Consider the following 20183-nt stretch of genomic DNA (forward strand, 5'->3'; position numbering starts at 1 on the left):
ATAAACAAGTTGTTCAAAAATAAGTATAGGCTACAACAGTAGCTAGATCAAGTCTGTTTTGAAAGCTTCTTGAATCCAGCAGATGGACAGCCGTGGTCATGAGAGGATCGGGAAGCGTATAGCTAGATGGTCATTCCATCAAAAAAATCACTCTGCTATCCGTAGCTATGATGCACTGGCTACAATGGCAAACCATGTGCGATCATCTGATCAAACTTGCCCCAGCTAGCAGCCTAGTGCTAGCTTGTTTGAATGGCCATTATGGTAGCTAGTTTGCAGTTTGGGTGTCAGTGAAACTTTATGGAGTGAAAAGTACACAATTTCTTGAGGAATGTAGTGAAGTAAAAGTTGTCAAAAATATAAAAAGTAAAGTACAGATACCCCAAAAAACTACTTAAATATTTTTACTTAAGTACTTTACACCCGTTACATTTTGAATGCTTAGCAGGAAAGGAAAATTGTCTAATTCACACACTTATCAAGAGAAAATACCTGGTCATCCCTACAGCCTCTGATCTGGCAGACTAAACACATGCTTTGTTTGTAAATTATGTTGGAGCGTGCCCCTGGCAGTGTTGGAGCGTGCCCCTTGCAATGTTGGTGCTTGCCCCTGGCAATGTTGGAGCGTGCCCCTGGCAATGTTGGAGCGTGCCCCTGGCTATGTTGGAGTGTGCCCATGGCAATGTTGGAGCTTGCCCCTGGCTATGTTGGAGCGTGCCCCTGGCTATGTTGGAGCGTGCCCCTGTCTATGTTGGAGCGTGCCCCTGGCTATGTTGGAGCGTGCCCCTGGCAATGTTGGAGCTTGCCCCTGGCTATATTGGAGCGTGCCCCTGGCTATGTTGGAGCGTGCACCTGGCTATGTTGGGGCGTGCCCCTGGCTATGTTGGAGCGTGCCCCTGGCTATCCGTAGATTTTAAAAACAAAAAAATGGTGCCTAATATAAGGAATTTTAAATGATTTACACTTTTACTTTTGATTCTTAAGTATATTTAAAACCAAATACTTTAAAACTTTTACTCAAGTAGTATTGTACTGGGCAACTTTCACTTTTACTTGAGTTTTTTTCTAATAAGGTTTCTTTACTTTTACTCTAGTATGAAAATTGGGTACTTTTTCCACCTCTGCTAGTTTGTTAGCTTGTTGATGAACTTGTATGATGACACCAAAGTTTTGGGACTATTCTTAGAAATCAGCATGTATCTTACTTGCTACTTTTTAACATTTGGCCAACACGATAATGTTTCAGCTAGAGCGGTCAGCTGTGCTGCAGAACTCTGCACATTAATCATGGCAAAACAAACTGCCTTATTAGGAAAGCTAATTTGTGCTATTAGATACAATTTCACTACGCTAGCTAGCTAGAGGGTGCATTAAGCATTGAATGTGTGAACTTCCGTTTTCATATGGATTGATTTGAGACTGGTTCAGCCAGCATGCAGACACTAGCTAGCACATTTCCATGCACATTTAGAGTTGAATAAATCCTGATTCTAAAACCACAAACACCTTAACTAGATGTAGAATTAAGTAGTGAAGACTTGCTCATTAAAAAACTTTAATATTAGGTGCCGGTTTATAGTTTTTGGAAAGATTAACTCAGATTCTTTTGAGGATGAAAGGGTGTTCAGTGGACGATGTCACCTTGGTAAAAAAAAAGAAGGATGTTAGGGCATATTTATCATATTTATAGCCAAACTTATTTTTAGTGATCCTGTCTGACGTGAGACAATTCCGGTACTCTCGCAATGGCCGCAAGTTCACCCATTATGCCACCATTGACTCGAATGGGGACGCCCGTTCTATTAATTCTATTTCTATGGCAGCACACATGTTCAGGAGCGGAGGAGAGGAGAAAATCTGGGTCTAAAAATGGTTCTTACGTTGACCGCGGTCATTTGGCTGGTCAATTACTGTCTTCCAAAATTCCATGACTGTCAATGCCCTACTTGACAGTGCTTGTTTGTCAAGTTGCCAACGTTGCACTGGTAATCACTTTTTTTATATAGCAACAGCAGGCAGTGTACAGGAGGCTGTGATGCTGTTGGTTGTCTCTGTGTATCATACTGACCACTGAGAGACAGCTGTATAATGAGCCACCTGGTCTGCAGCTGATTTAGAGAGGACTGTTCTGTTTGCTACTGTACCAGGGGCCTATAATCTTTCCTTGGCTGGCTGCATCCTGGAACACAAAGCAAGACTGAAGCCCTCTGGTGATTTTACATATCCGCCATGACACCTCTTTACAGGCTCAAATCAAAGTTTATTGGCTGCATACACAGATTTGCAGATGTTATCACAGGTGCAACGGAATGCTTTTGTTTCTGGCTGCAGCAGTGCAGCCATCCCTAGCAATACAAAACAATACACACATAATCCAGAAGGTCCCCAAAGAATTTGCACAAAGTATCAGGACGAGCAATCAAAACGATCTCTGCATACAAATCCAGTTGAATGACATCTTGCAGGAGTCATTAATGCAGATAGGCCTGAATCTTTCCATTATCGGCACAATGCAGTTCATCCATGTGATACATGAACAAAATATTAGTAATTTGATATGTAAAACAAGTACAACTATCCTAACCCCATTCATTCCCCTTGGGGAGATGCTTACAGTGTATTTAAAAAAAATCTAAACATAAGAATGTCCTACAGTACGATACATAGCCTACACACTGCATGGGCTATAAAAGGAAAATGCTGCCTGGACTGGATCCAGAACCCCATCGAGGTGTCATATTTATATTTCAGACTACCTGCTAAGCATCCTGTGTTTTGCAGCCAGTAGTAAATCTGACTGAGCTATTATGTAAAGGATTTTCATGGGTCTTATAACTGTGTAGTTACACTAATTACTACAGTAACGTTGTAGTTACATATTGTTTTACTAAGTGCATTGTAATTGCAAAATAAGGGAGTTGAGCGTGTCTTGCTATTTTCCAGGTAGTATATGCCTCTTGTGTAATAAAGAAAAAGCAGCCAACTTCGTTATTATTATTATTAGTTACAAAATATTAGCCCATGTAACATGTCAATACAATGTTGTGACTAGTGTAATTACAGCGTAACTACACAGGTATGAGAGCAACACATTTTTATTAAAATGCTAGATCCTAATAGTGTAAATGCTTCAGCAGAATTCTCCAAGAACGAGGATCAGTAACAGGCCTAATTCTGATTCTTGCATTGCTGCACCAACATAGGAATCAAACAGAGAGTGTTCGAGGAATGCCAATCCCAGATGTTCAGGTGTTCAGATTCCAAGTGCCTCCAATATTAATTCAGCTGTGTTGGTTCATAAGGCACAATGGTTTTAGATGTTTAGGAGTTAAGTGTGAATAGGCGTGTATTAAGAACTATTATTTGTAATAATAAGGGGGAAAAATGCTCTTGAAACCGTCCTAAAAGGTTTAACACCCTAAAAGGTTTATTCACAGGCAAAGCCCTAATCCTTTTGATATTTCACCAGCTTCTCCCAAACCAAGTATTTATTTTCATAATAACCCCTCAAATATATATATACATTTAAGCCAGGAATCTCTGCCGAAGCTGTTCTTGCTCTGTTTATTTTTAGCTCAGAAGGTTTGGCTTAGGTCTGAGTGAGCAGACTGGCTTAGCATTGCTGTGAATGCCCTTACAGCAGGTAGCGGGTGAAACACAGCTCACATCCACTGTTTAGGCAGTTTGGTCTCAGGCCTTTATGTCCTTATAGTTTCTCTCAATGTGCAGCCTCCAGAGAGGGCAGCTGGATGCCTCTGCTCTGCTTAGCCAAAATTGGGCATACTGAGTTTGATGGGCAGCTCCCACAGCAATCTGCCCTCTACAATTCTTGACTAATATTCCTTTTGTTGATACAATGAAGTAGTGGTATTATGCACTGTGATGCTGATTGGTGACACATGCAGGATAGCCTGGATCAAAATGACAGTCATGCTTAGGAGTGAAAGAGACGGGTGTAATAATGAAGATGGAGACTAAAGGGGCAATCTGCAGTTGCTACATCCATTTTTTGCAATTCTAAATTATGTATACCCATTGATTCTTAAAGAATATACCCCAGCAGAACCCCAAAATACAAGCTTGTTTTACTCTAATGTTTGTAAACAATGTAAATGTAGGCCTAAACAAACACTATATAGCCTTAAAACATGGTTCAAACTGTCATTTTAATGTCATGCATGATCAGTCCATGGATGGTCAGTCCTAGCCTCCAGTCAATCCTTGCGTTTGTTACCAAATATTGATGAGCCTGTGCGCCAGTGGCAGCAGTGGCATCACTCAAGTGGGTGCTGCAGTAATGGTGGTCCTGTTTGAGCACGGAGTGGCTGTTGGGCACAGCGAGGTGCGCTGCTGAGGCTGCGGCCCTATCTGTCTTTAACCACCTGGCTGTGACTGAGATGCTTCCTCCTCCATCGATGTTTCCTCTACGCTGCTCCGTTCATGATCCAAAGTGCTTGAACAACCCTCCATGACCCATCCATCAGACGTCTGAACTTGCTGGATTAGCTACCTAAGACATTTATTGGTTCACTTTGATTTCTTGGTGTGTATGCAATTCAGCTTTTAGCTGTCATGTATACTGAAATGAAAGTCAACTCAGCATCCATAGCTCTGTCTTAAGAATTTCAATGTGGTAACATTTCTCCTGTCCCATCCCTCAGCCTTTTCCCAAAACAGCAGTGGGGTGCCCAGCTTTGTTATTGTTTCATCTTCAAATTTCCTTTAAAGTATTTAAAAATCCCTTTAAAGTATTGAGTGACTCAACATCATTATTTGTACTGTGTATGCACGTGCATCAGTAGCATCCACTGCTGAGGAGGAAAATTGTAGCTGATGTTATTGTTTGTCTGTTTTTGGAGGCTAGATGGATGTGCAGTCAGAGAAATTAATATTCTGAGTGTTTGACAGCTGTCATTGCTCCTCCTGTCCCCAGGCTTGTGGATGACCGCTGTGTGGTACAGCCAGACACAGGCGACCTTAACAACCCACCCAAGAAATTTCGAGGTAAGGACTATCACTCTGTTCAGTCTGCTGTTCAAGTGCAAGCACTCAACCAATATTGTTTGCTCAAACAATCAGCAAGGAGTTAAGGCATCGCTTCATGTGACCTTTTTTCACTATAGCTTGCTCTCTCAGTCCAAATCAAATAATACTTTTATTTGTCACATGCTTTGTAAACAACAGGTGTAAACTAACAGTGAAATGCTTACTTACGGGCCCTTCCGTAATTTTATAATAGCAAAATATTAACACAGGCAATAAATATACAATGAGTAACGATAACTTGGCTATATACACAGGGTACCAGTACAGAGTCGATGTGCAGGGGTACGGGGTAACTGAGGTAGATAATATGTACATATAGGTAAGGATAAAGTGAATAGGCAACAGGATAGATTTTAAACAGTAGGAGCAACATATGTGATGAATCAAAAGAGTTAGTGCAAAAAGGGTTGATGCTGATAGTTCAGGTAGCTATTTGACCTCTTAAGGATTAGCCCCTTTTTTTTCCCAATTTTAGCCTAAAATGACATACCAAATCTAATTGCCTGTAGCTCAGGCCCTGAAGCAAGGATATGCATATTCTTGGTACTATTTGAAATGAAACACTTTGAAGTTTATGGAAATGTGAAAGGAATGTAGTAGAATATAACACAATACATCTGGTTAAAGATTATTCAAGAATAAAAAAGCAGTTATTTTGTATTTGTTTTGTGTACCATCATCTTTGAAAAAATTTACCATCATCTTTGAAATGCAAGAGAAAGGCCATAATGTATTATTCGCGCATGGCAGGTTGAAATATGATTGCTTGTGTTTGTTTGATGGGGTGTTGTCCTCAGATAATAGCATGGTTTGCTGTCGCTGTAAAGCCTTTTTGAAATCTGACACGGTGGCTAGACTAACAAGAAGTAAAGCTTTAATTTGGTGTATTGCACTTGTGATTGTATGAAAGTTAAATATTTCTAATAATTAAATTTGAATTTGGCGCTCTGCCATTTCACCGGATGTTGTCAAATCAATCCCGTTAACGGGATTAACTGTGCAGCTGTATAACTTTTTGGGGATCTGAGGGCCCATGCCAAATCTTTTCAGCGTCCTGAGGGGGAAGAGGTATTGTCGTGACTTCTTCACAACTGTGTTGGGGTGAGTGGACCATGATCATTCTTTAGTGATGTGGACACCAAGGAACTTGGACCTCTCTGCCCCCTCCATTACATCCCTGTTGAAGTGGATGGGGGCGTCCTCGGCCCCATTCCTGTAGTCCACGATCAGCTCCTGGCACCACACTGCCAGGTCACTGACCTCCTTATATGCTGTCTCATCATCATCGGTGCTCAGGCCAACCAACCTTGTGTCTTAAGCAAACCTAATGATGGTGTTGGAGTTGTCCGTGGCCACACAGTCATGGGTGAACAGGGAGTATAGGATGGGATAAAGCACGCACCCCAGAGGGGTCTCCGTGTTTAGGGTCAGCATGATGGATGTGTTGTTGCCTATCCTCACCACCTGGGGATGGCCTGTCAGGAAGTTCAGGATCCAGTTGCAGAGAGAGGTGTTTAGTCCCAGGGTCCTGAGCTTAGTGATGAGCTTTGGTATTGGATGCTGCAATAGTCAATGAACAGCATTCTCACAGTAGGTGTTCCTCTTGTCCAAGTGGGAAAGGGCAGAATGGAGTGCAATAGTGTGGAGTGGATTTGTTGGGGCAATATGCGAATTGGAGTGGGTCCAGGGTGTCTGGGATGGTGTTGTTAATGTTAGCCATGACCAGCCTTTCAAAGCATTTCATGGCTACAGATGTGCTACAGGGCAATAGTAATTTAAACAGGGTATTTTGGTGATCTTGGACACACTATGGTGGTCTGCTTTAAACGTAGGTATTACAGACTGGGTCAAGGAGAAGTTGAAAATGTTGCCAGCTCGTCAGTGCATATTTTGGGTACGCGTCCTGGTAATCCGTCTGGTCCCGCGCCCTTACTCATGTTGGGTACAGAGAGTGAGATCACATAGTCCTCCGAAACAGCTGGTGCTCTCATGCATAGTTCAGTGTTGCTTGCCCCGAAGTGGGTATAGAAGGAATTTAACTCGTCTGGTAGGCTCGCGTCACTGTGCAGCTCACGTCTGGGTTTCCCTGTGTAATCCGTGATAGTTTGCAAGCCCTGCAAAATATGCTGAGCGTCAGAGCCGGCACAGTAGGATTCGATCTTTGTCCTGTATTGATGTTTTGACTGTTTGATGGGTCATCAGAGTTCATAGCGGGATTCCTTATAATCATCCGGATTAGTTTCCCGCTCCTTGAACACAGCAGCTCCTACCTTTAGTTCTGTGTGGATGTTGCCTGTAATCCATAGCTTCTGGTTGGGATATGTATGTAAGGTCAATGTGGGGACGACTTCATCGATGCGCTTATTAATGAAGCCGGTGACTGATGTGGTAAACTCCTCAATATTATAGGATGAATCCAGGAACATATTCCAGTCTGTGCTATCGAAACAGTCCTGTAGTGTATAATCTGCTTCGTCAGACCACTTCTGTATTGAGCACTGGCACTTTATATTTGAGTTTTCGGACAACTTCCGTATTGAGCACTGGTACTTCCAGCTTGAGTTTTTGCTTGTAAGTAGGAATCAGGATGATAGTTATGGTCAAATCTGCCCTTATGGAGAGCTTTGTATGTGTTTCTGTGCGTGGAGTAAAGGTGATCTAGAGGGTTTTTTTTCACTCTAGTTGCACGGGTGACTTGCTGGTAAAAGTGAGTGTCCCCTGTTCTCTGATAACATTACACTGGACATGATGTCAGCTGGAAAAAGCTGTTTAGATTCTCTTCTCTGAGGCCATCGTCATTACATTGGGATTATAACTAAGTACTGTATGTTTAACCAAGTGGTTTGTGCTCCGTGTAACCATTAGATCAGCAGTAGTTGACACTGAGGAGATATAAAAGGTATTTTGAGACATGGAAGTGGTTTGTGCTCCTTTGTTATGAAATGTGAACTGGTGTCTTTGTGTAAATGAAGCTGTAATGAAGATAATTAACCTTGCGTTCACCTGCCACCCCTCAGCCCCTGACTGAAATGTGGCACTAGGCTACATTACAGTACAGTTAGTACACCACAATGTGTCACCTAGTGAGAGGCCTGTACCCTGTGTTAACTCTGAGGGGAAAGTATGTTTAACTCTGATGCCCTTTGTTCTTTCACCGCTAAAACCTAACGAGAATTTTAATCTATATTATTTTATCTGGCAGTGGCAGCATTTAAGAATTAAGCTTTGTGCAAATGTATCAAATGTCTTTGGACTGTAAAGCATTCTGTAAAGCGATTGATGGCGGAGTGCCATGTTTCTTATAGTTATTGAGGCTGACGTGTAGAACTAGCCAGATGCAGTCCATTTCCTGCAAATGTAAGCAGTGTGGATTACGCTAGGACATCTCTCAGAGCTAAGTGTTCAGAGACTGTCTAGAAGTCTGAAACAGGATTGTGTGTGAGTAAAATGTACTATTTTCTGGCAGTTTCTCAAGGCATTCGGGATTCTTCTACTACAAGTTATGAGTCATGCTTTTGATCAATGTTTGACATTAATGAACACAGCCCAGGGGTTCTTGCATTAGATCAGATTGATCTTCATACATCTTTCATGACAGGTCTGATAGACTTCACTGTTCATTTCCACATTTCCATCAACAGGTGAGCGAGCACTCAGTTAATATAGATTGATGCAGTAGTGCGGATGATGCATCCAACTGGGTGTTAGACTCCAATGTGTTTCCAGGGTTTGGTTTTGCCTGAGTTTTGCTCTCAGTAATGTTGTCTGTGAAGTCGCAAACTGTTTGGTGGTTTTGAGGCCCATTTGTGATAGCCAAAAGCAACCCCTGGTGTCTTGGTTCCAATGCAAACCCTTATTCCCAGCTTGCTGTTATTGGGATTTTGATTTTGATAGGCTGAGACAGCAGCAAAAAAAGTTTGTTTGTTATTTAGTTAACTTTGCTTTCACTGGAACTAGAGCTTCATATCTTCAGAGGCATCTTAATTCATGAACAACAACACTGTCCTGAAATAAAACACGTTGATACATCTACGAGTGTATTTTGACACTGCTGTTTTAAACCCTACCACATTTAATACTTGGATGTTCCGGAATTCACTTTCTATTGCTTTAACATATCAAATCCAAAGTATAGGTTTAGTCATTCAACAACATCAAATAGTCGGAGGACTCGGAAAAATTACTGTGATTAGTGAAGTGAAAGTACATTGGGACTCGTGGGGTTCATCATAAATTGCCAAGGCTGTTTGAACTGGCACTGTGCCAATCTGATTGCCATAGAAATGGTATATTGCCCTTTCCCAGATGGAGATTTCAACGGTGGATGAAGTTATGCTACAAAATTGCTCTTTTTTTAGCTCATGTTGAACACATAGGCTTGTGCGTAATGCAAATGCTGAATTTCATAATTTATTGTATACTGTCAGCCTACATAATAAGATAATAGACTACACTCTCATTTATAGCACTTTGATGAAAACTACATTAGGTTATTTTGGAGAAGCTATGAATTTGTATGATTGGTTGGAAATTATACCAATGCTCTGTTTTTAGCTTTATTCTCAGACTTATTCTCAAACTGTTACTTTCCCCCCCACTAACTAAAAACCATACAGGCTAGATGTTATTGGGACTTTAATACTGATCAGTGATGTGTCAGACAGTAAAGCACCTGGAGTGTTTACAGTAGAAGCCTCCCTGCATCTCAAGGTCAGTGCAGCAGAATGATTCTGGCATCAGCAGGGAGGGCCATCTGGGAGTGGTTGTGAGACTCCTGCTGATGGGCTCCTGGAGGCGCTGGCTGCATACTGTCTCGGTCTCCAATGGAGCCCTTTTCAAATGAGCACAAGGCCTTGGCAGGCCTCCAGAGCAGACCTTTAGTAAATTATTTTTTGAGTGAATTGACGTGATGGCCAATGTGAGTTACATTTACTCGAATCAAGGTCATGTAAATTTAATTGACCTTTTTATTCCTGAAAATTATGAGCCCCACTTTACTTTATATAGATTTCAAGACTAAAGGCTGGTTTATACTGCGTCTATCGACATGTCTGTAGATAGTTGTCGCAGTGAACATTCTATTGCTGTCCTACATCAAACTTGTCATTGTCGCTATGAACATGTATAAACACAAAAACGACAGGCTGCATGACATCAACAGCCTGGTGGTCAGAAACCCATTCGTTTAAAAATGTCAATCTAGCAAATCAGGCAACTAAAAGCAACTTTTTAAACAATGTTTTGACTCGTTTCTAGCTTGTTAGCTAGCTAGATAACGTTGAATTAGCTGGCTAGCCAATTCAAATAATGACCATATATAGCTGACAACATCTTAACTTTAGCTAATTTGTATTCGCTATTACAGGAAAATAAACTCAAAACAAGATCATTATTTACAAGTTAATGGTGAGCTAATTACAGAAAGTGGCTTATTGTTGTGAGTTTGATGAAATAAAAGCAGGCCATTCTAACATAGAATTTTAGAACTTGTACACTGTCTTGTTGGCCTAACGTTATATCCTAATTTGACTTTGGTGCAGGTCATGTTGCTCTTCACATTACCGTCTCTGGTAAACACACACTATATCAAAGTTTATTTGTCACATGCACAGGATACAGAAGGTATAAATGGTACAGTGAAATGGTTACTTGCATAGTGGAGTCTTTTGTTTGGACATGGAGCTAGCTAGCTACCTGAACAATGATTCATAATCCCAACTCATAATGTTCCTACCCTTCATGAATCTGCTGGTAGCTAAAGCTAACCAACTAACTAGGTTCAATGTTAGCTAGCTAGTTAACATCAGGCTATAACTAGCAATGCAAATGTCTCTGAGATACAAATAATATTACTACAAAGCTCATACACGTAACGTTAGCTAGCGAGCAAGCCAGCTAACGTTAGCTAGTTAGCTAACAATACGCTTTAACTTACAATGAAAATGCCTTTCTGACAAAATTAGAAACTTATAGTATCTGAAAATGTAGCAAGCTAGACTCTCTTACCCGTATACATGGATGAACACTTCTCCCTCTCTGTCATGGATGACATGGTTACCCTTAGTTTGAAGATATAATCCAGAGACAGGTATTTTATACAAAGCCTTCTTCTGTGTGTTCTCTTTTTGACTCCCTCTGCATTATTTGCAATGAAACGCCAGAATTCTCTCCATCTGCTTCCACCGGGCATTCCACTGATTTTAAAACACGGTCCACCAGAAAGTGGAGAGCATTAGCAACACTTTGCAAAATCTTTTGAAAATAGCTGTGTTAGAAACGATTACCTACACGTACCGATGTGTCTACGTTGAAATGCCTCTCCTGTAAAGTAGTGATGCTCGACATATGCTTAGTTTCCTGAAGCGAGTCACAGTTTATGTCAACCTTCAGGTTCAATGGTGACAAAATTAAGAGGTGGTGTGTAATGAAACACACCACAGCTACTCTTGTACAGTGCATTTGGAAAGTATGCAAACCACATGACTTTTTCAAAATTTTGGTACGTTACAGCCTTATTCTAAAATGGATTAAAAAAATGTTTACCTCATAAATCTATACACAGCACCCCGTAATGACAAAACACTTTTTTTTTTTTGCAAATGTATTCAAAATAAAAATAGATACCTTATCTACATAAGTATTCAGACCCTTTGCTATGAGACTCAAAAATTAGCTAAGGTGCATCCTGTTTCTATTGATCATACTTGATGTTTCTAAAACTTGATTTGAGTCCACCTGTTGTAAATTGAATTGATTGGACATGATTTGGAAAGGCACACACCTGTCCTTATAAGGTCCCACAGGTGACAGTGCATGTCAGAGAAAAAACCAAGCCATGAGGTCAAAGGAATTGTCGTTTGACCCCCGAGACAGGATTGTGTCGATGCACAGATCTGGGGAAGGTTACTAAAACATTTCTGGAGCTTTGGTCCCCATGAACACAGTGGCTTCTTCCTAGAGCTGGCCGCTCAGCCAGACTGAGCAATCGGGGGAGAAGGGCCTTGGACAGGGAGGTGACCATGAACCTGATGGTCACTCTGACAGAGCTCCAAAGTTCCTCTGTGGAGATGAGAGGCTTCCAGAAGGACAACCATCTCTGAAGCACTCCACCAATCAGGCCTTTATGGTAGACTGGCCAGACGGAAACTACTCCTCAGTAAAAGGCACGACAGACCGCTTGGCGATTGCAAAAAGGCACCTAAAGGACTCTCAGACCATGATAAACAAAATTCTCGGGTCTGATGAAACGAAAATTGAACTTTTTGGCCTGAATGCCATGTGTCACATCTGGAGGAAACCTGGCACCATCCCTACGGTGAAGCATGGTGGTGGCAGCATTATGCTGTGGTGTTGTTTTTCAGCGGCAGGGACTGGGAGTCTAGTCAGGATCGAGGGAAAGGTGAACGGAGCAAAGTACAGAGGGATCCTTTATGAAAATCTGCTCCAGAGCGCTCAGGACCTCAGACTGGGGCAAAGGTTCACCTTCCAACAGGACATGTCTCTGAATGAACAATCTTAAGCACACAGTCAAGACAACGCAGGAGTTGCTTCAGGAACAATCTCTGAATGTCCTTGAGTGACCCAGCCATAGCTCAGACCTGATCTAACATCTCTGGAGAGACCTGAAAATAACTATGCAGCGACGCTCCCCATCCAACCTGAAAGAGCTTGAGAGGATCTGCAGAGAAGAATGGGAGAAACTCCCCAAATACAGGTGTGCCAAGCTTGTAGTGTCATACCTAAGAAGACTGGAGGCTATAATCGATGCCAAAGGTACTTCAACAAAGTACTGAGTAAGGGGTCTGAATACTTATGTAAATGTGATATTTCATTTTCTTATTTTCAAAATGTTGCTAAAAAACACTTTTTGCTTTGTCATTATGGACTACTGTGGGTAGATTGAGGGGAAAAAACGTAACAAAATGTGAAAGTTAAGAGGTCTGAATACTTTCCGAATACACTATATTGCACTCTTCATCCGGATATCGACGATCACCTGCACTGTAGCACAATGGAAGATGGTAAAGAGTCAATTTATTGCCTCTGGTTAGTTTGATGTCAGTTGTATGTTTTGCCGAATGGATGTTTTTGTGTTTTTTTTTAGTGCAGGAGCTCAAGATAATTTGATGGACAGTGTCAATTCCTTCCTCTAAAGCAGCTGTCCAGCCTCCTGCTAGAGATTGAACCATCCATGCATCAGGCTTCAGGCATCTAACAGGACTCACCCAGATATGTCACTGCTTAGTATTGAGATAAAAGAGGAATCAATAGCTAGTAGCAGAGTACATTTTAGTTGTCTTTGTAGAGTCTTACTATACAGTTGAAGTCAGAAGTTTACATACACCTTAGCCAAATACATTTAAACTCAATTTTTCACAATTCCTGACATTTAATCCTAGTAAAAAATTCCCTGTCTTAGGTCAGTTAGGATCACCACTTTATTTTAAGAATGTGACATGTCAGAATAATAGAGAGAGAATTATTTATTTCAGCTTTTATTTCTTTAATCACAATCCCAGAGTGTCAGAAGTTTACATACACTCAATTAGTATTTGGTTGCATTGCCTTTAAATTGTTTAACTTCGGTCAAACGTTTCGGGTAGCCTTCCACAAGCTTCCCACAATGAGTTGGGTGAATTTTGGCCCATTCCTCCTGACAGAGCTGGTGTAACTGAGTCAGGTTTGTAGGTCACCTTGCTTGCACACACTTTTTCAGTTCTGCCCACAAATCTTCTATAGGATTGAGGTCAGGGCTTTGTGGTGGCCACTCCAATACCTTGACTGTGTTGTCCTTAAGCCATTTTGCCACAACTTTGGAAGTATGCTTGGGACCATTGTCCATTTGGAAGACCCATTTGCGACCAAGCTTTAACTTCCTGACTGATGTTTTGAGATGTTGCTTCAATATATCCACATAATTTTCCTTTCTCATGAGGCCATCAATTTTGTGAAGTGCACCAGTCTTTCCTGCAGCAAAGCAGCCCCACAACATGATGCTGCCACCCCTGTGCTTCACGGTTGGGATGGTGTTCTTCAGTTTGCAAGCCTCCCCCTTTTTCCTCCAAACATAACGATAGTCATTATGGCGAAACAGTTCTATTTTGGTTTCATCAGACCAGAGGACTTTTTTCCAAAAAGTACGAACTTTGTCCCCATGTGCAGTTGCAAACCGTAGTCTGGCTTTTTTATGGAGGTTTTGGAGCAGTGGCTTCTTCCTTGCTGAGCGGCCTTTCAGGTTATGTCGATATAGGACTTGTTTTACTGTGGATGTAGATACTTTTGTACCTCTTCCTCCAGCATCTTCACAATGTCCTTTGCTGTTATTCTGGGATTGATTTGCACTTTTCTTACCAAAGTAAGTTAATCTCTAGAAGACAGAACGAGTATCCTTCCTGAGCGGTATGATGGCTACATGGTCCCATGGTGTTTATCCTTGCGTACTATTTTTTGTACAGATGAACGTGGTACCTTCAGGCATTTGGAAATTGCTCCCCAGGATGAACCAGACTTGTGGAGGTCTACAATTTTTTTTCTGAGGTCTTGGCTGATTTCTTTTGATTTTCCCATGATGTCAAGCAAAGAGGCACTGAGTTTGAAGGTAGGCCTTGTAATACATCCACAGGAACACCTCCAATTGACTCAAATTATGTCAATTAGCCTATCAGAAGCTTCTAAAGCCATGACATAATTTTATGGAATTTTCCAAGCTGTTTAAAGGCACAGTCAACTTAGTGTATGTAAACTTCTGACCCACAGGAATTGTGATACAGTGAATTATAAGTGAAATAATCTGTCTGTAAACAATTTTTGGAAAATTACTTGTGTCATGCACAAAGTAGATACCCAAACCGACTTGCCCAAACTATAGTTTGTTAACTGCACATTTGTGGAGTGGTTGAAAAACTAGTTTTAATGACTCCAACCTAAGTGTATGTAAACTTCCGACTTCAACTGTATGTTTTCGTGCCGCTGTTGTTTATTTTCTGGCCTTACCATTCTCATTTTGGATTGAGAATAGACCTACATGACGTCTTTAGCCACATTCGGAATTGTGTTTCTGCTAAATGGCTTGCATTGTCAAGATGGTGAGCTGTTTTTGTTGTGGTTTGCACAACTGCTGTTTCGGTTCCCCAAATAGCTATAGTAGACATGACCACTACTGGACATTCGTTTATTTAGTCATCTAGGCTCGAATGGATGAACCTTAGTTGCAGCAATGGGAGTGACTAAAGTTATCTGGACTGATGTTGTATTGGGCGGTTATACTGTAGGGCGGTTATACTGTATACTGAGTATTGGTAGACATTGGCAGCAGGGTCCATTCCTATCTCCAGCTCCTTTTCCCACTGACCTCCCTGCCTTATTTGGCAATGTTGTCTAACTGGCGAAAAATGAAGAGGAAGGAAGAGTTCTGCTTTTAGGAAAGAGAGCAAATCTCAGATGCACTTAATTAGAGACTAGGCTACCTAGGAACTTTTTAGTTGTCTTGATCCTGTCCTCCCTGCTAAACATCTGTCCTAAATGTTAATATTTTTTCTCATAGTCAGAAATAGAGCACAAGGTCCTGCACGGGTTAACCCCCTTGACTTTTCCCACCATGTCCAGCCCTGTCTTGTGCTTTTGTATTATAATAATACATCATGGTGTTTGATTAGATGCAAGACCAGGCAGTTCATTTTAGCAAGACAAGTGCAAAGTGTGTTCATGCCACAGTACAGAAGGAAAACCATATGCTGATTTCCTGGAACCAAACCAGACCTTAACTCTCTGACATACAGAAACATACTCACTCAGGGAGCAGCATTCTGTGCTTGGTTGGAGATTGATCAATACTCAACTGTGATACTAAACTCAGCAAAAAAAGAAACGTCCTCTCACTGTCAATTGCATTTATTTTCAGCAAACTTAACATGCATAAATATTAGTATGAACATAACAAGATTCAACAACTGAGACATAAACTGAACAAGTTCCACAGACATGTGACTAACAGAAATTGAATAATGTGTCCCTGAAAAAAAGGGGGGGTTCAATATCAAAAGTAACAGTCGGTATCTGGTGTGGCCACCAGCTGCATTAAGTACTGCAGTGCATCTCCTCTTCATGGACTGTACCAGATTTGCCAGTTCTTGCTGTGAGATGTTACCCTGCTCTTCCACCAAGGCACCTGCAAGTTCCCGGACATTTCTGGGGTGAATGGCCCTAGCCCTCACCTTCCGATCCAACAGGTCCCAGATGTGCTCAATGGGATTGAGATCCGGGCTCTTTTCTGGCCATGGCAGAACACTGACATTCCGGTCTTGCAGGAAATCACGCACAGAACGAGCAGTATTGCTCGTGACATTGTCATGCTGGAGGGTTATGTCAGGATTAGCCTGCAGGAAGGGTACCACATGAGGGAGGAGGATGTCTTCCCTGTAACGCACAGCCTTGAGATTGCCTGCAATGACAACAAGCTCAGTCTGATGATGCTGTGACACACCGCCCCAGACCATGACTGACCATCTAACACCAAATCGATCCCGCTCTAGAGTACAGGCCTTGGTGTAATGCTCATTCCTTCAACGAAAAATGAAAATCCGACCATCACCCCTGACCAAATCACCATCACCCCACCGCGACTCGTCAGTGAAGAGCACCTTTGCGAGTCCTGTCTGGTTCAGTGACAGTGGGCTTGTGCCCATAGGCGACGTTGTTGCCGGTGATGTCTGGTGAGGACCTGCCTTACACAGGCCTACAAGCTCTCAGTCCAGCCTCTCTCAGCCTATTGCGGACAGTCTGAGCACTGATGGAGGGATTGTGCGTTCCTGGTGTAACTTGGATAGTTGTTGTTGCCATCCTGTACCTGTCCCGCCGGTGTGATGTTCAGATGTACCGATCCTGTGCAGGTGTTGTTACACGTGGTCTGCCATTGCGAGGATGATCAGCTGTTCATCCTGTCTCCCTGTAGTGCTGTCTTAGGCGTCTCACAGTAAGGACATTGCAATTTATTGCCCTGGCCACATCTGCAGTCCGCATGCCTTCTTGCAGCATGCCTAAGGCACGTTCACACAGATGAGCAGGGACCCTGGGCATCTTTCTTTTGGTGTTTTTCAGAGTCAGTAGAAAGGCCTCTTTAGTGTCCTAAGTTTTCATAACTGTGACTTTAATTGCCTACCGTCTGTAAGCTGTTTGTGTCTTAACGACTGTTCCACAGGTGCATGTTCACTAATTGTTTATGGTTCATTGAACAAGCGTGGGAAACAGTGTTTTAACATTTTAAAATGAAGATCTGTGAAGTTATTTGGATTTTTACAAATGATCTTTGAAGGACAGTCCTAGTGTTTGTAGAGTGAGCTCATCCTTCTTGAAACTGTCATCATTGGCCAGTGGAATGAGAACTTCCATAAACATGGCTAACCTGATGTACCATATCTCTTTTTGAAATAGCAAAATATCAGGGACATTATCCTGTGAATTTATAAGCAAAGCCCTGCTCTATACCTTACATGTCATGAACAAAAATGTGATTCCGCATTCTATAGGTTCTCCACATGAAGGCATGCTACCTAACAGTACACTGCTTCAATCAATTCATCATGCGCCTGAGAAAATGGGCACCCCACTTTGCAGGCAGCTTGTCACTCACACACTCGCTGCACGGCTGCTTGACAGTTCCATTCAGTTTGTTCTACCTATCTAGCTAGCTAAATGAAGTGACAAGGGTGCGTTCTGAGCTCGCTCCTGTCCTCCCTGTTCACCCACGACTGCGTGGCCATGCACGCCTCCAACACAATCATCAAGTTTGCGGATTACACTACAGTAGTAGGCTTGATTTACCGACAACGACGAGACGGCCTACAGGGAGGAGGTGAGGTCCCTCGGAGTGTGGTGTCAGGAAAATAATCTCACACTCAACGTCAACAAAACAAAGGAGATGATCGTGGACTTCAGGAAACAGCAGAGGGAGCACCCCCCTATCCACATTGACGGGACAGTCGTGGAGAGGGTAGTAAGTTTTAAGTTCCTGCTGCTGCGTATACATCACGGACAAACTGAATTGGTCCACCCACACAGACAGCGTTGTGAAGAAGGCGCAGCAGCGCCTCTTCAACCTCAGGAGGCTGAAGAAATTTGTCTTGTCACCAAAAGCACTCACAAACTTTTACAGATGCACAATCGAGAGCATCCTGTTGGGCTGTATCACCGCCTGGTACGGCAACTGCTCCGCGCACAACCGCAAGGCTCTCCAGAGGGTAGTGAGGTCTGCACAACGCATCACCGGGGGCAAACTACCTGCCCTCTAGGACACCTACACCACCGATGTCACAGGAAGGCCATAAAGATCATCAAGGACAACAACCACCCGAGCCACTGCCTGTTCACACCGCTATCATCCAGAAGGCGAGGTCAGTACAGGTGCATTAAAGCAGGGACCGAGAGACTGAAAAACAGCTTCTATCTCAAGGCCATCAGACTGTTAAACAGCAACCACTAACATTGAGTGGCTGCTGCCAACGTACTGACTCAACTCCAGCTCACTTTAATAATGGAAATTGATGTAAAAAATGTATCACTAGCCACTTTAAACAATGCCACTTAATATAATGTTTACATATTCTACATTACTCATCTCATATGTATATGTATATACTGTACTGTATATCATCTACTGCATCTTGCCATCTTTATGTAATACATGTATCACTAGCCACTTTAAACTATGCCACTTTTATGTTTAGATACCCTACATTACTCATCTCATATGTATATACTGTACTCGATACCATCTACTGCATCTTGCCTATGCCGCCGTTCTGTACCATCACTCATTCATATATCTTTATGTACATATTCTTTATCCTTTTACACGTGTGTGTATAAGGTAGTAGTTGTGGAATTGTTAGGTTAGATTACTCATTGGTTAAAACTGCATTGTCGGAACTAGAAGCACAAGCATTTCACTACGCTCGCATTAACATCTGCTAACCATGTGAATGTGACAAATAAAATTTGATTTGATTTAAAGAAATAACTGAACTTTAGTTTAGCGAAAATATACAAAACACTTAAAGACCGCTAGGTATAGGCCTACTGATGTTGTTTTTTAAGCCTGATGACCTACAAGTGTCCAAACAAATGTGGAAAGATGAAAGTCTGATTCAGCAGATAGCATTAGTTAGCTGGCTAGCTAGTTTTTTTTCACTGCGCTTGCAGGCTCAGTAATATTATATTGAAGCCAGTCACTTAATAAAATTGGGAAATAGTCTATTAGCAAAGTACAGTTGTTCCTGGAGTGCTTAAGAACTTTTGAAGCTGTCATTTCTCCAAAACACGAAATAAACGCCTGTTAAGCAGCAGTTTGTTTCCTGCCATACTAGCTCTGGGCCTGGTTTTCCGATAGCTATGGGCGAGTGTTTTAAATCAAATGTATTTATAAAGCCCTTTTTACATCAGCAGGTGTCATAAAGTGCTTAAACAGAAACCCAGCCTAAAACCCCAAAAAGCAAGCAATGCAGATGTAGAACGGTGGCTAGGAAAAACTCCCTAGAAAGGCAGGAGCTTAGGAAGAAACCTAGAGAGTAACCAGGCTCTGAGGGGTGGCCAGTCCTTTTCTAACTGTGCCGGGTGGAGACCAGGTTGACTGTGGACAGCCAGGAATCATCAGGCCAATTAGTCCTGAGGCATGGTCCTAGAGCTCAGGTCCTGAGGGAGGGCAGGGAGAGAGGGAGAATTCACCAGATAAAACAGGAGAATTACACCATATATAATATACTGACCCTAGCCCCCCTGCACATAGACTATTGCAGCATAGATGTTGGAGTTTTGGGGGGGGGGGGGGGGGGGGGGGGGGGGCGGACGACACGGTTTCCCTGTCCAACAATACCCCTGGACAGGGCCAACCAGGCAGGATATAACCCCACCCAGTTTGCCAAAGCACCTCCCCACACCACTAGAGGGATATCAACAGACCACCAACTTACTACCCTGAGACAAGGCGGAGTATAGCCCACAAACATCTCCGACACCACATGAACCAGAGGGGGCGCAAAACCGGACAGGAAGATCACGTCAGTGACTCAACCCATTCAATTGACGCACACCTCCTAGGGACGGCATGGAAGAGCACTAGTGAGCACTAGTAAGCCAGTGACTCA

General features: G+C 42.4%; 1 protein-coding gene across 1 annotated transcript in view; it reads left to right on the forward strand.

The window, feature by feature from the left end:
• The window catches only part of itpr1b (inositol 1,4,5-trisphosphate receptor, type 1b), a 140447-nt gene that overhangs the window by 7115 nt on the left and 113149 nt on the right, over positions 1–20183 (forward strand). Inside the window, 1 exon segment of the mRNA XM_036983368.1 lies at positions 4934–5004. Within this exon segment, the coding sequence (XP_036839263.1) occupies positions 4934–5004 (71 nt within the window).

This window comes from Oncorhynchus mykiss, chromosome 7 (assembly GCF_013265735.2).
Source record: "Oncorhynchus mykiss isolate Arlee chromosome 7, USDA_OmykA_1.1, whole genome shotgun sequence".
Taxonomy (NCBI): domain Eukaryota; kingdom Metazoa; phylum Chordata; class Actinopteri; order Salmoniformes; family Salmonidae; genus Oncorhynchus; species Oncorhynchus mykiss.